Here is a 23,697-nt window from a genome sequence, read left to right on the forward strand (position 1 = left end):
GGCCGCTCGGCGCTGAGCAGCGCGGTACTCCGCGGCTCCCGTTACCACCGGGCGGAGCGCAGCGCGGGGCAGGGCCCGTCCTGCCGCGGGGCAGTGAGGGGCTCCGCGGGTAGAAGAGAACAGGAGCCACGCACCCCGGAGCCGCGGTGCGGTGCCGGAGGGCGGCGGGAGCGGCAGCTCCGTCCGGGCGCTTCCGGGCGCGGCGGGAGGTGGGGGAAGGAGGAGGAGGAGGAAGAGGGGTGGGGTGGGTGAAGGGGAGGGAGGCCTCAGGCTGCCTTTTTTAGGAGGGAGACCCTCCTTCGCGGCCGCCCGCTCGCAGCCATGGCTTTGAAGGAGGCGGGCGGCAGCATCTTGCCCATCAGCGACATGGTGTCGGGGCCGTCGGGCTCGCCGTTCCCCGAGGTTGTAGAACTGAACGTGGGGGGCCAGGTGTACGTGACGAGGCACTCCACGCTGCTCAGCGTCCCGGACAGCATGCTGGCCACCATGTTCTCGCCGTGCCGGGGTGGCCCAGCGGCGGCCCGCCAGCTGCCCAGGGACAGCCGGGCGCGTTTCTTCATCGACCGCGACGGCTTCCTCTTCAGGTACGTGCTGGATTACCTGCGGGACAAGCAGCTGGCACTGCCCGAACACTTCCCCGAGAAGGAGCGGCTCCTGCGGGAGGCAGAATACTTCCAGCTGGGCGACCTGGTGAAGCTGCTCTCGCCCAAGGTCACCAAGCAGAGTTCACTCAACGACGAGGGCTGCCAAAGCGACCTGGAGGACAGCACCTCACAGGGCAGCAGCGACCGGCTGCAGCGGGCCGGACTGGACAAGCGCTCGGGCTTCCTCACGGTGGGCTACCGCGGCTCCTACACCACGGTGCGGGACAACCAGGCGGACGCCAAGTTCCGCCGCGTCGCCCGCATCATGGTGTGCGGCAGGATCGCCCTGGCTAAGGAGGTCTTCGGCGAGACCCTAAACGAGAGCCGCGACCCCGATCGCCCCCCCGAGAAGTATACTTCCCGCTTCTACCTCAAGTTCACCTACCTAGAGCAAGCGTTCGATCGGCTCTCCGAGGCAGGCTTCCACATGGTAGCTTGCAACTCCACCGGCACGGCCGCCTTCATCAACCAGTACCGGGACGACAAGATCTGGAGCAGCTACACTGAGTACATCTTCTTCAGTAAGTGCTCCCTGGGACCGCCGGAGCCTTCCCCCCATGCACACGCGTGAATATCGGGGCTATCCTCTCCTCCCAGAGGTGTCCGTGCGGGGTAGAACGGCCTCCGCCCCGTGCCGGGGTCTCCCGGAGGTGTCGCGCTGTCGCCCCGATCAGCTGAGCGAGGCCGGGGGGGAAGGAGAGGGGTGATGTTACTGCTGAGTCTCTCGTTAGCTGTGGGCTTAGCTGTGGACTGAGCAGGGTTCTGACAGCGGGTACGCTGCCGCTGGGTGATGAGGCAGACAGCGAGGGCACAACCAGCTGTCCGGGGGGTGAGAAGCCTGCCTGAAAGGGGAGAAAAACTCACGGAAACTGCAGCGTGTTCACAGCCCGTAGGTAACAACGGTGGTTAGCTCCGCGTAGCATCGGCGGTTGCGAGTCTCTCGTAGGTGAGAAGTCCCCTGGTGGGGTGGCGTTAGGTCAGTCTCTCAGGGCAGGATTCGGGCTGATGGAGCACAGCTGGGTGGAAAGCACCGGCCCCCGGCCGAGGTTCGCCTTTGAAAGGCAGAGGTCAGCCTGAAGCCTCGCGTGTGTTCGGAGAATTGAGTAATCCCTGCGATCAGAAAGCTGTTCTCCGGGTACACGAGCCTTCGTGTGGGCTCCACTGCCTGAGCGGTTGTTTCAGCATCACCTGTCCCTGTGGCAGTAGGGATGTGACCCACAGCCCCAGCAGCAGCGACCCACTTGCTCCTGGACCTAGTCACTGTGAATGTGAACGGTTTTCTATTCAGAGGAGAAACTCATTAAATACTTAATACTGCTGTGTTATGTGTGTTACATAGGTGGGGACTACCTTTTGCTGAACAAACTTGAGAACTTCAAATCAATCTTAAGTACTACTTTAAAACAGTTTTTGGAGGTTCATTATGTAACCTAGCAAGCTGGTCATATCTAATTAGGAAAGGTAAAAACTGAGTTGTTGGAGAAGCTTTGCATTCTTCTGAGTGGACTTAGTGGTGTAAAATATGTGATAATTAAATATCCATTCTGGAAAAAGATGTACGTAATAATTCTTAAAAATAGAAGTTCCTTGCTGTTATTGTCAAAACTATGGGATAGCCTCCCTTGTTTGCTCAGACATAGGATATTAGGTGCATAATTATTTGTGGGCATTTGTGATGCTTAGAATGTTTTGTGTTATGATGTGTGCGTTATGAGGTGGCTGCTGTGTAGAGCAGTGCTCTAATTCAGATCAGTGTTCCAAATTAATCCCCAGTGTATTACCACTGATTTATGTGGAATAATGCCAGGGATGAATTGGATGTTGTACAACACTGTTTTGTTTTGATTTTTAGTCTTTCAGCTTACTGTGTTATAAAAAGTGAAGCAGGTAGCTAATTTTTTAATTTGATACTTAACAAAAAATTTTTGGTTTTGCCTAATATTAACTGTTTTTCCTACTTCTGGATGCGAAAATTGGCTGAGTTAATACAGGCTGAAAAGAAAGTGAACGTTATTTTGATTGCCTAGTTATGCATTTAGAAACCCTTTTAAGTAATTTTAACATGGTTTTTTTTTTTCTATTTAAGTGCCCATTTGATGGGAACCCTCTGATAGAAATAATGCTTTATTATGAAATCCCTAGGTGTATCGAGTCTGTGTTGTAGCTTTGCCCAATTCAGAAGTCTGTCAAATGGGTAGAAAACCACGTGAGCCTGCTCCGTGCTGGCATGAGAAGACTGGTCAGGGTTACTGGCTGTAGTCTTTCCAAGAGCATTTGTGAGGACTATTCCTTTACTCACTCACAAAACCAGGGCTTCATACACAGCATGAGCATCTGCAACCAGCAACTTTGTTAGCTGTTGGTCTGTGACTCTGTGGCAGCCACTCAGTCCTCTTCCTCTTAGATCGTTTCTCCTGAGGAAATGTGGATGACTCTGAAGGTGTCTGGAAAGAATACATGAGGATATATGCACTCCACCCATTTCCTTGGATTGTGAATAGATTTTTGAGTGCTTCTGAGGAACATCTGAAGGCCAAAGATGGCCTTTCATCTCTGCTTCAGGAATAGATTTCAATTCTGTTTCTAGTATATCTCTAACTTCATTAGGTATTTTGAGTTGAAAAGGCTGTCTCATTTCTTTAAAAAATAGAAATTATTTTCCTACATGTTGTGGCTGATTAAACTTATCTTTACTATACATGTTTTACTTAAATTTGTAGATTGCTTTGTATCCATGAATGGATTAAGTTGTTGCAGCCTAATTCCAATTCAAGAACGGGGACTTGTTTGAGATGATGCTTCAGATTTTGGCAGTACATCCTGACAAGTACAGAAACAGTCTTTCTCAGGCTACATACTTCATTTCAAAAAATAAAAATCAGAGCCTGATGGCTCCCTATGTTCTCTAAGCTACGGAAGCTCTAACCTTAGTGAACAGAAGAGTGATTTACTTCTGTTAATACAACATGAAGTGTGTATGAAGTTTGGGAAAGGGGCCCAAGTTCTTTTGCTTCATTACAGTTTTGGGCTGCAGTACAGGACCACTGATTAATTAATTGCTACTTGGTGTGCAGTAGGTGATAGCCTTCACAGAAGTTCCACCTAGGTGGAAAAGGAAGTGAGGGGACCTTGCCTCACATGGCTGCAGGCAGCTCAGCAGGCCTTCTGTTGGCAGGTCTTTTTGTGAGGAAAGACTAATTTGCATTTTTAAGCTTTTGTCTTTCTTTTGTGTTTTACTGTATCTCTTGATATGGTTGTGTAGTGCAGCATTGTCTGTGCATGGTATTACTATGTAGTCTTTTTCTTCTGCAGAATCTAATTGGTCTTAATGGATTTTGCATTTAACATCTGCTATGCAATCTGACTTATGGGTGCTGAGAGCCTTGTGCTCAGCTGGAAGCTTCCTGTTCTGAATTGACATGCGTATTCTAAGAAGAATGCAGTAATGTTTCATGGAAAAAAACTTTGGCTTGTATTCTGTCTCAGTGTTCCTATTCTATGTGTGATATTTCTGTTTCTTAGTCTCCTACTTTTGTTTGTGACAGGTGACATTTGCATGAACTTCTGGCACATATTTTTCTGCTTGGTCTTAGCACTCTGAGAATACATTGGCCCAAATTCAGTTCAACATCACACTGGGATAGCTTGGGGATGGTGGGTTGGCAGGTAAACCTGAGCTGTTCTGAGGGAATGTTGTCAGAGAACCATCCAGTGGGAGGTCTGTGGCAATACCAAGCCAAGCTGCTATCCATCCATCATTGCTGAACTGATGGTAGTTTTGCTGCAGGGAGGGTCCAAGATGCAGTACTTTCCCTTTCCTCTTCCTTTTTTTTTTTTTTTTTTTTTTTTTTTTGCCTTTGTGTGTTTATAAAATGAAGTTACTTGGAACTAACGAGGCTTAGAAGAGAGAGGAGGCTAAGCCAGAAAGTAAAATACACAATACTGAATCTCTGTGGAGTGCTAGAGGGAAGTGTGATTCAATCCATCAAGTTTTCTTGCATCACAAGCACAATGTAGGTAAGCTTTAGATTTCTGACAGTATCAGAATTTAAAAACATCGATCCTAGAAGGACTATTGCACAAAGACTTTTAAAATTTAAAGTGATTCTCCAGATAGTCCTGTTTCTTTGGAGGACTGATAAAAAAAACTTCAGGATATTCTGCTTTATGAGACCAGTTCAACTTTAATATTACTTATAATGAGTATATTATTATTTATTTCTATTACAATTCTTCCAAAATACGCGCCCCAAACATAGAGGGATGAATCGAAGAGTACACTCATAAATTAATATTAATGAGAATATCTTATCTTGCCATTTGAAACAGTAAGATAATCTGAACTACTGAAATTGTAGTTGAAATTGCAGTCACAGTTTCAATCAAGCAACTCAGTTTGAGAGACTGATTTTTAAAATGTGAAATGAAAAAGAAATTAGAACAAATTCTGCTTTTCAATTAAAAACAAACAAACAAAACCCTGAATTCCTTTGTAGCTAGTTTGCAAAGACCCTGCTACAAAGAACGACTATAGGAGGAATCTATTGAATTCTATGATTGAATAGAAGTATGTAAAATTCAGTACAATGACTTGTGATTTCATTTTAATCATTATATTTGCAATCTGCTTTTCTAAAAATGAAGTTCTGTTGTTAATTAATGTTGAACCATGGTGATGCTTGGAGCTGAAGATTAGTACCGCTGCAAAGTATTTGAAAAGTAAACATGGTGGTTATCTGTTCTGGCTATTTATACCAGGATCAATACTAGGTAACAGACGCCTTGATACAAGCAGCTTATGGTATTTGGAAATGGAAACACTGGTTTTGGTAACTCTTCCAGGCTTGTACTTCTTGTGCATTGTTTGGGAACAAAGTTCCAGTGTTAGAGAAGCTGACTTTGCTACATCTGTGATATTTTCCAGGAAAACTGCTTATTGATGTCAGAACGCTTCATGCATTTTCAAGGATTTATGGCAGTAGTTGCAGGGAAATGTTTGCCTTTCAATAGTGGGATGAGCAAGTCATATCTTATTTTTTCTTTACTGTCAACAAGAACTTCTAGTTATCTACTGTTCAGGAACAGAATTTATATACAGAAGTTTTTCATAAAATATTGTTCCAGCCTCATGAATTAAAATTAAAACATTACTGCTTATCAAATATATTTTGCAATGTATTTGCTTTCACAGTGTGATATGAGGGTAATTTTGCTGCTGCTTTTTTTTTTCCTTCACAGTAATACCAAATTCATTATACTGTGACGAGAATTAGTGCAGTGAACAAGAACTCAGCATTGCACAGAGAAAGGGTTGAACAATACTCATGTTATCCTCTTCCTGTTACAGTTCTGCATTTAGACACAGATCTGCAGAAATGAAAAGCCAGTCAGATACGTCTCTAAGCTGTTAAAGATGAAAGGCTTAGTGCATGAGGAAAGAAGTGGTAGAAAGAAAGAGACTATTCAAGGCACAGGTGAACCTCAGCAGACCTAAACAATGTAACCAGAAATGAGCAATCACTTTTTGGTGGGCCACTAGTATAATGGCAAGTTAAGCCAAGCATCGAAATGCACGCAGGAGGAAAGTATGAGAGGTGATTTTTGCCTTACCTCTCCTCAGAACCACTGTGGTTCCTGCTCTAGCTCCCAACCAGCTTAGCACTGTATCAGCAGCTGGATGGATCCTGGATGCCACTACAGGAGAATTGAGTAACGTGGCTGTGCTCCAGGCTACCCCCTCATTTTCTGTCTCCAGCTTTGGATTGCTCTATTGCTGGAGTCATGTCTGTTACAGGGATGAGTTGACCTTGGTCAATGGGATTTTTTCCACAACGCAGGGAGATTATTTGGTTGAGGGTTGTTAGGCTTGATATAACTGTTATGGTAATCTGGAGTCATTATACCAGATAACATCTGCTTACTAAGTTAGGATGTTTTTATTTTTGGATCTCAGGATGATTTTATTTTGTTTCTCATCACTAGATGTGGATTACTTAAAGCAGCAGAAATACTAATGACATTTTTATGAACCAAGCCTCTGAAAGTGTAGTGGAAAATCCTTTTAAATAAATTACCTGGCAAATCTTGTTTTTTCTTTACCAATTCAAATGCTTCAGGATGGATTTTAAAGGAAGGTGGTTCATGCTAAGCCAAATGGGCTTAGTTGTAAATAGCACGTGAAACTTGCAATCAGAACCCATTCACAGTTGCAATATGAACCTTCATGGAAACTGAAGCACCAAATAGTCTTTCACCAGTCTTTCACATAAAGTGGGATTCAAACTATGTGAGTAATTATGTGATGCCATGATTGTTTGTAGTATACGCTATCCTGGCCGGTGGTAAGCAGCAATGATTTATAGTTTTCGTGGCACTTGTAGCTGTTAATGTCATTCAATTATGGTTGCATTTTATCAGAATGTGTTAAGAAAACATTTGTTACTTGTTGATTTAGTTTCAGAAGACAATTGAATAAAAGGGTGCATCTTGCTGCAAGGTGCCACCCTGTTTATGTAATCGCTTCTCTAAATACTTACAGGATTTCACCACATTTGTAAATGTCATAGTGGGTCAGTGAGTGTTCCATTTTTGCTAGCAAGAAGATGAACACAGAACTCTAAAAATGTTTTTTTTTCTTTGTTATGGAATATTATCGTGCTACTGTCTTTGCTGGAGTTGCACAAAACAGCATTCAAAGGTTGGGGTCAGCATATTTACCAATTCTTTGCCCTCTGGGTAACTGCTAGGTCATAAGCTGCGTCAGGACCACTGTCAGTTATGGCTGTTACAATTATTCTTTCAACATCTTTTTGCAACTGCTAGTAATTGGATCAAAATTCAATTGTTCCCTTTCTGGTAGTTCCCTCATATACGTGAATGCTATTGCAAGGTCTCTGAGCAAAAGAGGCACAGAGACAGCAACTGCCTCTGGGGGACTATCACCTCTGGGTGGTTGCCATGCCTCTGGGCTGTGTGCTTGTTCTGTTTGTAGCACTTGAGTATGCTGTGCCTGACCTGTTTTATCATTTTGGTGATATGCACTTAGTTAGGAAAGCAAAGTGGATTATAGAATTAAAAAAAAAAGCTTCCTTTTGGAATGGATTCTACAACACCTCTTAAACTATGAATTACTCAGTTCAGAGACAACTCTATCCAAAGTGTGAATGCACGCTATAAGAATAACTAATGCATCCAATGCTGCACATTTCCTTTGGGGAAAAAGGAAAAGATTGAAAAACTAAAGAGTGAAATCAACACTGTCATTAATTCTTATTAACAGAATTAAATAGTCCAGATCTTTACTTATCATGTTTCAGTTACACAGTACATAATAACTGCAGATGTTCTTCTTGCATTAGCACAAAGAAATATTCAGAAATGAAATCAGTATGTTTTATCTATTATATCAGATGCTTTTTTCTTCTCTCCCTCATCCTTACTGGGATTTACACTTTGGCAATATTAACAGATATTCCCAGAGAGACAGCAGAGTTGGTACTCAGGGATTCTTGTCATGTTTTGTTGCAAACAGACTTCTGCAACTTAGGTTAATAGTGAAATTGCTTTATTTTCTATTGAATTTGGATATTTGCTGGTTCTTTTGAGATTTATAACTATGCCAGTGAATTCCATAGAAATTACTGTGTACTATCATTCTAGCAGGTTTTTACCGGTAAATGTTTTATATACTTCAAGATAGTAATGTCTAAACTCTACTGCAAGCATGTCCATATTCATTGATGGAAGGTAAGAGGACCAAAAAGAGCTGGTTAACTTTCAGGCAAAGATGGTGAAATATGAAAGAATTGAAGTGGTTTAGTGCAATGTTATTTGTCAATATGATTTTAAGTGTTCAAAGAGTTCTTAACCTTTCCCATGAAAATAACACCACACATTTCCAGAATAAAAAAACTTATTAAGGTCACCCATATTTTTTCTGTCTGTCTTTCCTTCATCAATGCTTTTTCCTTTGTTTTTCTGTTTACCTGATTGTGTCAGTTCCCCACTTCTCTACAGAACTGAGGATCTAGACTTTGCATGTGCTTTTCTCACTCTGCTCTAAGCAGGCTGGGTGCAAGCCTCATACAAGATAGAAGTTTGACAGGAGTATGCACTTATGCCTTATTGACAGGACAGGCACTTTTGGTTTTGTTTTCCAGATATATTTAATTTCAGAAAAGAGACATGAATTTAGCAAAAGATTTTGAAAAAAATCCAATTCATAATACATCTAATATCAAAAAGCCAGAGATAAATCTACTTATTCTTTCCTAACTGTGCTCCTTAATAAGTTACAGTGTGAATGAAACTTATAGAGTTTCAAATATATAGGCTTGGTCTTTTACAAGTACAGTAAGAAAGGGGTGGTACCCATATTTGTGTAAAGAGAAATCTATTTTAGAGATGACTTGCCTGAAAGAGGTTCAGAATTGCATATATAGCCATCATAAATATGTGCAAAACTGTTCTTTTTCATCATGTGGAAAGCTTTACAGTTTATTTGAACTTAGGTGTCTTTGTTTTTCTTCTTCCTACTTGTTAAATCAGTCCCAACTAAACCAACCATACATGAAGAACCACAGTAACAGTGATAAACATCCATTATGCTTAAGTACAAGTGCTCTTTAATGCTTCTGGTCCTTAATCTAAATTTCTTTCATTTTTCATTGAAACTTATGAATATGAAGAAACATGAAAATGAGCTACAAAAATTTTAGAAAGCAGGTAAAGTAAGTCTGTAAAATAGAGTGCCAATAACTTGATCAGTGTAATGTGGACAGAATACAGTAGAGAAAGGCAAAGCTAAACAGCTTTTTTTCTGTTTTCTCTTAACAAATATATTTTCTTTTGCTAAGTTTCTAACAGAAACCCATTTATAGGCAGTTATTTGCAGACAGCTGCTACTATTTCTGTTGTTAATGTCTACTGTAGCTTTTCAACTGGTCTGAAATAAAGCGGAGGCATAGCTATTTTTGCCTTTTCATCTATACTTGTCTCTTCCCAGTGTTTAGGAATTTAAATATCACTCACTCCATTTTAAGAATAGCAGTATACAACCTTATAAAAGTGTGATCAATATTATCAAAGCTACTTGGACTTGGGAAAAAAATAGAACGAAATGATTCAGCTATATATAATGCAAGGTAAAACAGGTTCAAGTAAGTTTGTGCCTGCATTTTTCCTTTTCTGAAATTTTGGCTTCATATCTTTTTGAGTGACATACATTCACAGTACCAGTTCATAGAACCCTGTGTGTGTGTATACTTGTGGAAGGGCTGCTCTGAAAGTAATGCCTCCTACAGTTATTATGTTGGCCCCTGACAGTCAGAGGCAGATGTTGCTAGTACGGCAGTAGAGGTGGAACCTTCTCACCAGTATTCTACTACATTTTGTTGCTGTGTGACAAATCTCAGCAGAGGGGCACAGTGAGGTGGTGGGTGGTGCATTTCAACAGTGGTGACAGCATTGTGAAAGAAAAGCCATATTCTGGACAGAAATGAAGATTTTTAAGAGCACAGCATGCAGGCTCTTGTTCACTGCTCTCAAAAATCCATAGCTAACGGTGATGACAGTGTTGAGGAAAAAAAAATAGTGTTTTGTAGTTGAGAATTTGACCTATCAGAGAATGATATTGTGCTCTTTGTTTCTGTTGTAGTTTTCATGGAAACAATAGGAAGCACTGCTTCTTGGAGTAACCCATATATTAAGCTTCTCATATTAAAAACAGTAACTAAAGAAATGTAAGGAATATAACTAAGACAAATGTAAAAATTGCAAGCAGAATTACAAATTACTTTCCTTGTATCCACAGAGTTTAATTTTCGATTTGCAGTTCATCAGAAAGATGTTCCTATTAACCTGTTTCAGTGCTATTGTAACTCACGAACATCAATCTCTGACCATTTTCTTTTTTCCTGTGAATTTTCATCCTGCTGTCAGTTTGTCTCTGGGGTTGTTTCAAGTGAATATACCATTTCTAAATGTTACAAAGACAGACAAAGTTCATCTCCTTAAGCTACCACTTCCTCCACCCTCTCCCCCTTACAGAGTAAGCAAATAAAATGTTTGGAATAACAAATAGCAATATCCTTCAGCTTCAGAATAATTCTGTAATTGCATATAATAAAAGATACAAACTTTCAGAAATGTGTTGGTTTTCAGTATGTGGAATTCCTGAAGTTTTATCCCATTAGCTACCAAGTTTATAGATTCACATGAACTTAGTGATCAACCTGGCCTCCAATCATAACAACATGCATGTTTTCACTCACATCCTTTCATGTGCAGTGGTGTCTAAATTGGTGAAATTATTCCCCTAAATAACTGCATCTGTAATCATATTTAATTACAGGAAGAAGAAGACATTCTCTGTTGGAGAGATTAGGGTAAATGTTGGCTGTCTAATGATATCCTTGATGGCTGAGCTCTGGAAGCACTTTCTTCATAAATCCTTTTGCTATGAGGGTGCTGAGTAAAACCTGTGTTTTCTGCACAAGTACGTGTTTAGATTTATTCCAAATTTTTGCTATTTTTTGCCCGAGGGATGGGACACAACTGTAGGACTGGACTTGATGTTGATCACTGCTGCCAAAATTATGCACAGGGCTCTTTGCCTTTGGTGGGCCAGGCTATGGGGAATATGTTGAGCTTTTGGGGCAATTTCTATTTTGATTTTGTGGTTTTTTATTAGTGGTGTATTTTAATTGTGTTCCACTGGATCACTATTATTAATCAGTCTTTTATCACAATGTCTGTTTCATCACCATGAAAAACTAACACAATGTGGAAAAAAGAAAAAAATACATTAGAACCTTTTCCCTTTCCTTGCTGCTTGAAGACTTCATACCCACCATATTTTCCATTGTGGTACATCTTCAATAAGATGCTATCAAGAGCGTGCTGTCATGTCCAAGAAGGTTGTAGATGCCCCTTTACTGTTTTAGTGTAGATGTGTGTCTTATGGTGTTCTTAACTATCCCCATAATTCATGCAAAAGAAAAATGGTAATCTTGCGGTAATCTTGATTGCAGTCTCTGACAAAAGAATAAATTTTTTATGGGTTTCTACCACTGTTGTTTCATCTGTTGTATTATACATAAAAGAAACTGCTAGATATTCAAAGTCATGAACTCTGTCCTGTCTAGGATAGAACAGTCTTATGCATAGACCAGTTGTTCACATCAGTATAGCTGAGTAAATCCAGCTGAATGAATGTGTAACAGTATAGCAAGGTGGTTAATTATTAAAATGTTTAAACAATTTATTTCCTTGATTTTTTTTTTTCCTATCAAAATGGAATATTATATCTATAAATATAAATATTGAATATATTGAATAAATATCTATTTATTCAATAGAATTATGCAAAAAGTGGTGGATGTTCCTCTTGCTTTTCCCACACTGCTGCAGAGTCTTTTTGTCTGTTAAAAAAATCTCTTTTGCCAGCAGATTAAAACAGAAGTATTGCTTGTGTTGACTGACATATAATAGATAAATATACATATATAGTTTTGGAGAAGAAGCATAATAAAAATACCTTATGACAGGTCTTATAAAGGTTGCAAGTTGTCAAAACAATTTTAATGTCAATGAAATTGACAGTTATACCTGCTAAAATGTTTACTCATTGAAAGTTATTCTCTGGGGTAGTGCTTGTTTTGCTAACATGCTGTATTTTCCACCAGTATTCATGGTAATTGGGCAGATTAGTACTAATACCTTGTTATGAGTTCACCTACATCTACTTAGAGAAAGTTTGCCTGTCATAATGGTGTTAAATATATGTTCTCTTCTGTCTACATTAAAAATTATACAGAACTTATATGACACTGTGTTTAAAACTCTACAGCTTGGCTGTCCTTTTCTTCACAGAGACTTACATAGAAGGGTGAATGCATGCCCTTCCTCAGGATCTCTCCTTAAGAGAGGAGAGGAAGGGATAGAATCATAAAATCCTTAGAGTTGGAAGGAAGCTCTGAAGGCCATCAAGTCCAACTTCTCTGCAATGAACAGGGACACCACAGGTAGATCAGGTTGCCCAGGGCTTTATCCAGCCTTGCCTTTAAAGTCTCCAGGGAAGGGGCATCAATCACAACACTAGGTGACCTGTTCCAGTGCCTCACCGCCCTCCCTATAAAAGATTTTTTTTTTCCCAGAGGAAGAGCAGCCATGGTGTTTTAGCAGGTCCCTTTTGTCCCTACGTTGGCGTTATGTGGAGTTTAGCTTCTCAGCAGATCACATGGGGCAGCCTCTCGGGACTTCTTTCAGGTGTTTCTTCAGAATTTAGTTGCTCTAATAATTCTGTTTATGTCATCAGCTTCAAGCTCTTCTTCACAGACTTGAAGGCTATGTAATTGTTTTATGTTATAAAATAAAATCGTTTTATGTGTTTGTGATCATGTGAATCAGAAGCCTAGTATCCATGTTTTTGGCACATTTCATTTCCCCTTTCTACCTTTATTTGTAGACTACCAATGGAACTATGATAACAAATTAGCAACACAATAAATATTTTTTTTCATTTAAGGTTATTTAAGGTTATGACTTGCCTTAGTTAGATGTATATATTTTATTGCATCAATAAATATTTAAAGAAAAGGCATTAGCTAAACTATGATAACCTCACTCAATATTCTGACTGAGTCATATTATGGTTTGAGACAAGTATAAGTAAAGCACTTTATGAAAGATGCTTTCCTTTATAAAATTATTGACAAGCATTAAACACTTGGCAAGATACTACTTTTTAAAAATAACGTTTAAGAAATGGAAGGTTATACTAACATGATTCAAGATGCCATTGCCATATTATATATGGCCTTCATTATTTCATAAATTCTTAAGCAGATAAATATCTCAGTGATCCTATGTGCTTATTAGCATGGTTAGTGTTGAAGTAATTTTATTTACTGTATGATTTGTAACACAAAAGAATTCCTAGATTATTTTGCATAACGAAGGGTTATCTGTTCAATCTTAGTTGAAAACATCTTGAAGTCTTTGCATTCAGTTCAAATATACACACGCAGGCTACATGCAGTTGTCAAAATACAAATGTTCAGTAATCATTTTATGTAGTGCTAAATCCTACATGCAATATATGTGTTGTATTATCAAGTAGAGAGAGTTATGCTAAAGTGATTCTACCTTTGTGTATTCTCCTTTCCAAGTTCTACCTTTTTTACAAGATTTTCCTTCTGCATGTTTTACTTTAAAAATTATAATGTTCCAATCCTGACTGGATAGAAAAATTGTCTCATTGCCACATTAGAGACAAAGGTAACAAGTATTTTAATCAAGATACAGAATCTTGCTAGCGGACTTCCAGAGACATTGGTACAGCCTGGATTCAGAGCAGAGTTTTGTTGTGGTGCAGATGATATGGAATAATCAGATCAGCTCAACCATATTATCATGATATAGTTCCAGGAAAAAAAGTAGATTAAAGTGTTACTTGAGTAATGAAACCCCTTGATTAGCACAGTTGTAATAGAGGTTACAGTACACTGTAGAAATAAGAAGGTATTTATGATCTTTATAGCTAATCTGTAACTTCTGTAAAATAATATGTTAATTCCATTGCCTTGATCATTTATGTGCAGCTCAAAATTTGTACAGGCAATACAGGTTTTGTTTCTTTGTGTGTCTGTTGAACAAGATTGCAGATAATTGCACAGGGACAAAACATCAGAAACTTAGGTCTATAAGGAGAGTAATATTATTAAAAAATCAGAGAAGATCTTCAGGTAATGCAGATGGAGAGGCAAAACTCAGAGTTCCTGATATCTCATCCTGTAGTCCATCTGATAATGTGCAATACTTTTAGTCAGAGAATGAAGCCTTGGCATAATAAATTGGATACCAAGTTTCAGATAGTTAAGAAGTTGTTGTTGTGGTGGTTTTTTTTTTTTTTTTTTTTTTTTTTAAACTACGAGATTCCTGCCACTAAATACTGTAGGATTTTGTTTCCAGTTTTACAAAGTTACTGCAAGTGAAGCTACATCGACTGTGGGCTCTGATGAGCTTTTCTGTCCTGTCACAGTACATTCTAATGGAAACCGTTGCAATCTATCAAGTCAAGAAGTTTTCTATGAAAAGAAAAGCTTATTTGTATTGTCCTTCAGAAGAATGACTAATGTTATGATATGAATGATATGTGTGGTGTTTGAAATATTTCAAGAGAGACCGATACATTTCATCTGCCGTGTTTCAAAACCTTTTTTTCATTTCCTGCATTTGTTATGTTGATTTTCTACGCTAGGTGGCAGTGCATTAGCATTAGCACAAAACAGGGGAATTGATTTAATTTGTCCAAGGGGGAAGAAATCCTTCTGTTTCATGTTTCTTTATGCATACATAGCTAAAAGAATTACAGACAGGAGGCTGGATTATGATCAGCTACATATGGATATGCAAAGGAAGATACGAATCATTTACCCTCTTCCTTTGTATAAAAGAAAATCCATTCAAGCCGATTGAACCAGGCTTACATTGGCTGTAGGTGAGATGAACCAGGTTTCTCTCTGTGCTCTCCCCAGAGAATTAAATCTATAAATTTAATGTGAAGCACTTTATTGAGGGTGCATCCAGACTTAGAGCAGATTGCCTCACAGTTTTGAGCCATATGTTGTCTACACTGTGAAGTGTAGTGAAAGGAAAACAGCTCCTTTCTCTTTCCAAGAAAACTGGGAGCTGGAGAGATGGGGGAGATGGAGAACAGGGGCAGATGGCAGGAGGCTCCTGCATATTGTTGTGTTGGTGCCAATGGGCAGCCAAGACATACTCACTCTTATGGGTGGGAATGCACACCTGGATTGTGTGTTAGGTGGAAGACTGTAGATTCACTAACTTGAAGCCTTTTGACTAATTGAAAGGTCTGCAAAACTGTGATGACAAAAAATGTTCATGGTTAGAAACATTTGGACCCCGAGAGCATAAATGTGGTAGACATGAAAGTTGAAAACGGATAGCTTGAAGTTGAAATTTGACTTGAAATTAAGATACAGTGTATGAAATTTATGCATAAGGGAGTTAAATCGTGTTAAAATCCATATAACAAACAAAAAGACCCATAACCCTTTGTCATTCATTTTTTTAAAACTTCTGGTGTTCATATTTTCAATTCCATCTTTTACTGCTGTGCAAGAAAAACTACAGCTAATCCTGTATAAGGTGGATGTAGAAACTTGAAAAGCAGCATATGTGATTGGCCTTTGCAGTTAAAAATCCACATGCATCATTTGGGGTGATTAAATAATAAATAAATAGACAAGCAGCAGCCAAACAAACACGCACAAAAAAAAGTAGATCTAACACAGGAATAATTGATTGTATGAAAAAGGATGGAACAAAAGAAGATATAAAAGAGCTTGAAAAATGGTATCAGAAAGTCAATTGTTACCAAAGAACTAAATCTCCCTATGTAAATTTCTTTTCACAAAAGGGGTTTGCTCAAAAATAAGGTAATTGTTTCAAGTTTCATTCAAATTTATACTTACAGGAGATAAATTTGCTGTACTACCTTTATCTTGTTCACTGGAGGTAAGCATTTTAACGTTAGGAAAGCTTTGCCTGAGGCTGGGAAGAATACTGCCGAGAATATGTTTACTTCAAGAAAATTTGACTAAAATCATTATCTCCTGGGACCTCAATGCGTGTAGCTTCTACCTTATTTATTCAGCTTTATTTTATTTATTTATTTATTTTTGCTGCATCCATACTGAATGAGCTGAATAAAAACAAATTGAAATGCAGGAAAACAGATTTTCTCACACTGATTTTTTACCAGGTCTGCCACAGTAGCTGAAAATTCATCAATGCTGCTGGAAGGAAAGCCAAAGGAATATTTACCTGTCTTCTACCATGATGTCCACAGAAAGTAAATCTTTTAGAAAAATAGGTTGCTGTAATTTGCTGTCATTTTTTTTGCATATCACAGGGAGTGATCATCCTGCCTATAATTTATTTCATAATTCTGCCAGAGGTGAAGATGCAGCTGGCTAGCCATAAAAATGCAATGGAAATTTTATTTGAAAGTATTACTTAAGCAATTCCTTGTTAGTTAGGGGAAGCAACAAATGGTGCAAAGTTCTAATTTATCTGGAATGTTGTGCTAGACTCAGCCTAATGCTTGTGGCAATTATGTGGGAGGTAGAAATTGTCACCACTCACCTGGACTTAGAGCTGTTGATCACAACCCTCTGGCTGTGATCATCCAATCAATTCTTTATACTGAAAATAGTTATGCCCGTGAAATTGTACCTTTCCAATTTAGAGATAAGATTGTGATGTGTGATGTGTATCAAAGGCCTTGCACAATTCCAGATTACATCAGTTGCTCCATCTTTGTCTACTGAAACTATTGTCCCATGATAGAAGGCTGCCGAGCTGTAAGGCACAGTCTGCCCTTGGTGAAGCCATGCTGGTGGTCTCTGGTCACCACCTTGTCTTCTCTTAGCATCTCAACCAGAAGGATCTGTTCCATCATCTTCTTAGGAAGAAATGAGAGGCTCACTGGCTTGTAGTTTTGTGGGTCTTCCTTTCTCCCTTTCTTGAAAATGGAAGTGATGTTTTCTTTTTTTTTCCAGTCACTGGGGACTTTGCCTGACAACCATTACTTTTCAGATATGACTGAGACTGGCTTGGCAACTACATCAGCCAGCTATCTCAGTTCCCAGGAATGCGTGTCATCCAGCCCCATAGGCTTGTATACTTTAAGCCACATGAAGTCATCTTAGACTTGTTCCTCTTGTACAGTGAAAGGCAGTTTATTCTCCTGACCCCTGCCTAGAGGTTAAAGGACAAAAGAGGTATGGGAAGCCTTATGGCTAGTGAAATCTGAGACAAAGTGGTTTTCCACTTAAGCTTCTTCACATCAGGAGCAGATATGGCACAGAGCACTTAGAAGAAAAAGGTCTGAGGTATCTCAAATAAATAAATAACTAAATAAATAAGTGTCTCTAAAATCAGTACCTATAAAATCAGTATTTATTTATGTGAATTGTGGTATGCAGTAGCTATAAAATCAGTGATTATAAAAACTATTTTTATATATGAGTATTATGCTGAAGTTTGAAAGTGAGGAGATTTGTGCTGGTTTTTGTTGTTATTGCTGTTTTTTGTATTTTGTCTTAGTTTTGTTTTCTTTCCCAAACATCTTGTGGACAGGCAATGAATTGAGATTTGATGTAAATCTTCAGGAATAGAGCGAGTGAACTCTTTGCAGAGTTTCAGTCTTTCTTTTGTTTTCTGTTAGGAGCACACAGTTTCACTGACTGGATGATACACAGCATCTGGAGACGCAGGATCCCTCTGGAGCCCACACAGCTAGAATTTCTTTAATACTAACATAGTTGCATTTTCAGATACTCCACCAACCAACCCATGAAGTCTGCAGATCAAAATCCAACTGAAAAAGAGAAAGATAAATTGTTAGCTTTTAAAGTAAGTAGGAAAAGAACATTACATCTGTATTTTAAAAATAATCTCATCTGATTATCTCATCAATAAATCTGCAGCCATTTTTTTTTTCTCTCTCTCTCTCTCTCTTTTTTTTTTAAACAGCTGTGTCCAATACACTGGAGAAACAGCAGAAACCTACTTTTTGTTCAGGCAAGCCACAAGTAATTTGCTCTAATAGCAGATTTTTATCTTGCTCGCATGGCAGTTCTGATTAGATCTGAAGAAAAAACGAATGACAGGATTCTTTAAACCACCCAGATAACTTGTCTTTATTCATATCCGTGATTTAACGTGGGTTTGCTTTCAAGAATCAGGCTTTGCAAGCATATGGATTATGCTTATTTGTTAGATTTTTTCCTACTCATAGTCCTAGTTTTATTCCCTCAATAAGGCAAAGTGCTCTTCCAGGCTGTTTTCCTGGGTTTACCGTGGCTGTTTTTTTGTTACACAAAACAAAACATTGAGCCTATAGAGTTTTGATAATCTGGCATTCATGAAGAAAACATTCAAGGCATTTACAAGTTTTTACTACTGCTTTCCCTCAGTATTTTACTTGCCTCCTCCAGGTTCTGAAATGTATGGAGTTACTGCTGTTCCTGAATTCACATCAGCATTCCTTATTACAGCTTGTATGCTGTCCAATCACTTACCAGTCAAATTGTGCAGATTACACATGTGAATTATTCTAAACATTGCCTGGGATATATCCTTCTGACTCATTGGAACTGGGAAAAGCATCCTGCCGTAAATTTAGTTTTGTATGGCTTTTCCTGTCATAGGCACTCCCACAAAACTTTCATTACGCACTCCTGATGTCCTCCTGGTTTCTGCCTTTCTCCTTCTTACTTGAACCTATAAAATATTTTTCTGTTTGCCATTACCATCCTTTTAAGATGCTTATAAATAAGTATATTGTCCTTTTGACTGTGACATCATCTTTCTTATACCTTTCTCAGTTTCAATTTCTGCATGCATTTTTAATTTTTTTTCTGTTTTTCTACCTCTGTATTTTGTTCTTGCTCTTTTTGTTCTGTTTCTTTCGATACCTGTAAGGATTGTGTTTGTCTTTATTTGTATCTTTGCTTAATTTGAAAGTCTCTTTTAGGCTTCTTAATGGAAGGTGTTTTACCAGCAATTGAAGACTTCGTACTCAAGGATTTTTAACAAACAGTCCAGTCTATCTTATTTAATGATTTATTAATTTCTAACAAAGTTAAAATCTTTAAAACACATCAGTCTTGGTTCTTTCTTAATTGTCTGTTTTCTCACCTCCATCCTGCTGGACACGTGGACACAGCTTCCAATCTTTAACTGTTACTTCCTGTGGTCACATTCTGTTCCACAGCAGTGTAAGTTTCTCGGGTGACATAGTGGAGATAAGAGATTTGTATTTTCTTTGTAAAATGTCATACTTCCTTATTTCTTTCTTTCCATCTCTATTTTAAAATAGAGGCTGAAATATATAATCTTGCTGTTAAGTGTTTCCTCTCTCTACTTTTGTTTTCTGCTGTAGTTCTAGTCCTCAGTCCAGACGAAAAGCCAACCTGTGGATATCCTTATAGCATAAATATAACGTCTTGTGCATTTTTATTTCTTAATATAGACACGCACACACAAAAGCTGAAACTTTCTAAGACATTAGAGTCTATGTTTTTCTTCATGTTTTTGTTTGTAATGGTTCTTAATTCTAACCCTCACTTCGGAGATTCTCCACAATTCATATAAAAGAGTAGCAATAAAGTTAAGGAGGTAGATTTATGTCTTATTCAGTTAGAGACAATAACTTAGAAAGTTGAAATAAAATCATTAATGTGCTGATGTTACTATGTAATTATGTAATGAATTTTCTTCTTTGAAGATGTCCCTAAGAAAATAAACGGGAAATGGCTGATTTTATCCACTTGGAACATTATTTGAATAAGAAAACATAGAAAATGGCTGTCCTAAAAATTAATGTTCATTCTTTATTTTTATTCTCTGTATTCTGTGGACTTAATTTTCTAGCTTTAGGTGTGCAACTTTAGCATTGCCTTCCTGTCATTTTAACTTTGTGAAACTTAATATTACCTGAGTGTTTATGGAAAACAATATTTCCTACCAAGATAGCAAGAGAATCACAAAGCTTTAAAATTCAAGAGGAATTGCTTAAGGGGAAGGATCATATGTCTTAAAAAGTCAGCCACAAAAGACGTGGGATATTTATCTGGAATGATCACAGTGCTGTTTATGTATAGGAGACAAAACCAGAACTGGCATTTTAATTTAAATTTCCAATTTACTGGTCCCAAGGATCTTTGCTATCACTATTAAAATTACTCTTTCTCTTATTTCAGCATTGCAGTGCAAACAGCCATCAGCCTGGGATGCTGCCTTAGACTCACCAGGCTGATGGGGACACCCAGAGTGGGCAGCCTGGGCCAGCATGGCTCTTCCTTGGGAAAACCAAGGTGGTCACAGCAGGAAGGGAGATTGAGGTGCTTCTGTTCTGGAAGAGCAAGCACAGGAAACTGAGGACAAGGACAAATGCAGTTGAGAGGGTTTTTAGTGCTTTTCTAAGTGGCTAAATAGAGTTTAGTCAACCAGTAGTACAGAACTCAGAATGTCATGTGTTCATGCAAATATTTCTATTGGACTTTGTGGACATACCTCATATTTTGTCATTGTTGTTCTTCATGTACTCACTCCACTATTTGACACTTAATGTATCAATTGAATTAAATCTTCCAAAATAGAACATCTGTGCTGAAACCTGCAATCCATACCTTTTATTTAATTTACCGGAGAAACCAAATGAAAATAATTCATTTGCATTTTTGTTTGATGCAGTGAAGAAAAAATTCTGATTTCCCTATGTTATTTCCAAGTTACAGCACTGTTTTCTATCAATTTGTAAATCATGTATCATATAGTGTTCCTCTTTTCTGTTTGCATTCCTTAATCATCGAGGAGTGGCAGGAGTGTTTATTTTTGACTGAAGTATTTAGAAGGATTTTGCTGAATTACTCCTTTTCCTGGCTGGAGGGTGGAATTTGTTTCTAATTATTATTATTATTTTTGTCGAAGGAAATTAGAAATTTTACCTCACTCCTTCCTCCAGATTACAAGAGATTTTCAAGACCTATAAGAATTTGAAAAAAAGATTTTGTATCAACTGGAAATTGAACATCTGAAAAGAAAAAGAAAAAAAAAAAAAAAAAAAAAAAAAGACCTGCTTATTAGTTTTTATATACTGAAAATTTGCAAAATTTGACTTGATTCTGTGGTTCTGTTGTATGGTCTGAACAGATCTGTTTGGATCTATGGGTCATGCTTTGCTTTTCTCTAGGTTCTGACTCAAACTGGCAGTGTAAGCAGCAGTCAGCCTGAAGTGTGTATGAAGGCAGAAGTGTTCAGTGCAAGCTGTGTAGAGATTTCGCTTCTAATTCTCATGAAACTTTTATTGATCTGCTATATTTATATGACAGTAGAGCTGAGGGAAAATAGCTCCAATACTTAGCTTTGTTTTGTTCCAGAACCTGTTTCTTTTCCTGAAGTATTGTGTCCCATGCTTTTGTGTTTCAAAATTACCAAAATGTCTTGCCTGCTTTTCAACACGAGGACATACTACATCAATATTTTGTTCTTTGAAAAGCAGTACCTCTGGTACAGATGTAGGCACAAAAATTACAAAATTGTCATACTTAAGCAATTCTGCTGTGGGGAGTATGAAGGATTGGATTCAACTAATGTTTAGTGGGAAAGTGGTTGCAGTCTGATGCATGTTTATGTAGCTTAAAACATAAGTAAATTATAATAGAGTGTAGTAATGATTTTATTTCTGTGAGATGAACTACAATTGATAACACTTGTTATGCCGTTGTCTGCTGAAATTAGAGATTCTAGTCTTTCTGATGTGTCTGTGTGGGGACTGAGTGATAGCACATGTATTTCCTCATCTCCCAGGATCAGCTTTCCTACTCACACATCTCAGAATTCACTCTGAGAAGTACATGTAAAGTTTTACATGTAATCCCACATGTCCTGTTGTAAGAAAGATGAAGTAACCCATATCTCATAAAAGACCAAATGTGATTAGAGGTCATATATCACTAAAAATCAGGTGAGGTGAATTATCTGCTCTCTCAATGTTCATTTGGGAGTATGTTCTGTATTCTAAGGCAGAAGACAAAATAATAAATAATCTATTGAGACATCTGAAGCTTTGTTGCACTCTGTGCAAATTTCAGCTGCCCTGGTTTGTTTGTAGGAAAAGTGAACAGAAGCCTGAAAGTGACATGGTCCATCTTAGGTCCAGCTCATTTCTTTAATCAACAGTGTAAGTGTAGTCCTGTTAACATTTCTATGTCAATTTGAAACTTCCCACTTTGTCCACTGTCACTACATTTGTGGTGTAGAAACCACCTTGAAATATCCAGCCTTAGCTCTAGCAAGAATCAATTTATTCTTTTTATGATATGCGTTATTTGCTTTTGGCTTAAAAAGGTCTACTTGTTCCACTGTAAGGAACAACTGGATTTTTACTGTGTGTTGGTTTGTTAGCATGAATGATATGATTTTGTTGTGTATTCTTACTTGATACTGTTCCTCTTATCTTCCCAGTAGCTCTTTTTTCTGCCTGTGATCCTCTTAACTGCAAATTTTCTGGAGTGAAAAAGAAAAAAAAGAGCAAAAAAAATTATTAGAATAGAGTACATCCAACTAGATTTTGTGATTACTGTGGCATTTACATGTTTTAGAATAAGGTATATTTTTTCCCAAAGCTGTCATCAAACAGACATTAGTATATGAGACTAAGTCATATATTTCTCTTCCTTTGTTTTCTCCAACTGAGAAAATTCAATGAGAAAATGTTAGTCTAGCAATTGGTATTGTGTTTCATCCTCTTGCAATTCCCCTGACATAAATTCTTCTTTTATGATACTCTGATTTTAGCTTATTGATTTGTCTGAAAACCATTTTCTGAAAGGATTAGCAAATATTTTTTTGTTTGTGTGTCTGCTTAGTTGTTTTGTTTTGTTCTTTTTGTTGTTGTTGTTTATAAGCTCTTGTGCCTTTTTGCAACTATGTTGCAGCTGTAGTGCAGATATCACAATGTAGACATTCAGAATAGCCTTTTTGTTGTCCAGGAAAGTTCTTCATATTGCTTTGGATCCAGTCTTGTTTGTTGTGCCCTACCAATGCTTCTAGAGACAGTCATCCATGGCTTCTTGGCATTACTTTCATTTTAAAAAGCAGCAACAATGGAAAAGGGCATTTTTGAAATGTAGGGAATATAGCAATAACTTTTGGACAACTTTCATGTATAATATCTAATCTCAACAGTTGCTAAGATTTGAGCAAAGCAAAATCCCTGACTGGGTGTTTTTTTAATGCATTGGACTATGTAGGGTATAACTTCTGTGGTGTGTTTGTACCATCAGCAGATAACATGGACAGGCAGGACAGCTGACATTCTGATTAATCTCACCTTATTTTATGTAGAATTAAGTGCAACTGTAGATAACAGCAACTGTCTGAGATTTCTGAACTTTCTTTTTGGTTGTTTAGATGTGTGAATACAAGCTCATGAGCACTTTATAAAATCTCATTCTTT

General features: G+C 38.3%; 1 protein-coding gene across 1 annotated transcript in view; it reads left to right on the forward strand.

The window, feature by feature from the left end:
* Positions 1-246: 246 nt before the first annotated feature.
* KCTD8 (potassium channel tetramerization domain containing 8) overlaps positions 247-23,697 on the forward strand; it is an 85,243-nt gene continuing 61,792 nt past the window's right edge. Inside the window, exon 1 of the mRNA XM_048942796.1 lies at positions 247-1,165. Within this exon, the coding sequence (XP_048798753.1) occupies positions 322-1,165 (844 nt within the window). The 5' untranslated portion in view covers positions 247-321. The remainder of the gene's footprint in view (positions 1,166-23,697) is intronic.

The sequence above is a fragment of the Lagopus muta genome, chromosome 4, assembly GCF_023343835.1.
Source record: "Lagopus muta isolate bLagMut1 chromosome 4, bLagMut1 primary, whole genome shotgun sequence".
Taxonomy (NCBI): domain Eukaryota; kingdom Metazoa; phylum Chordata; class Aves; order Galliformes; family Phasianidae; genus Lagopus; species Lagopus muta.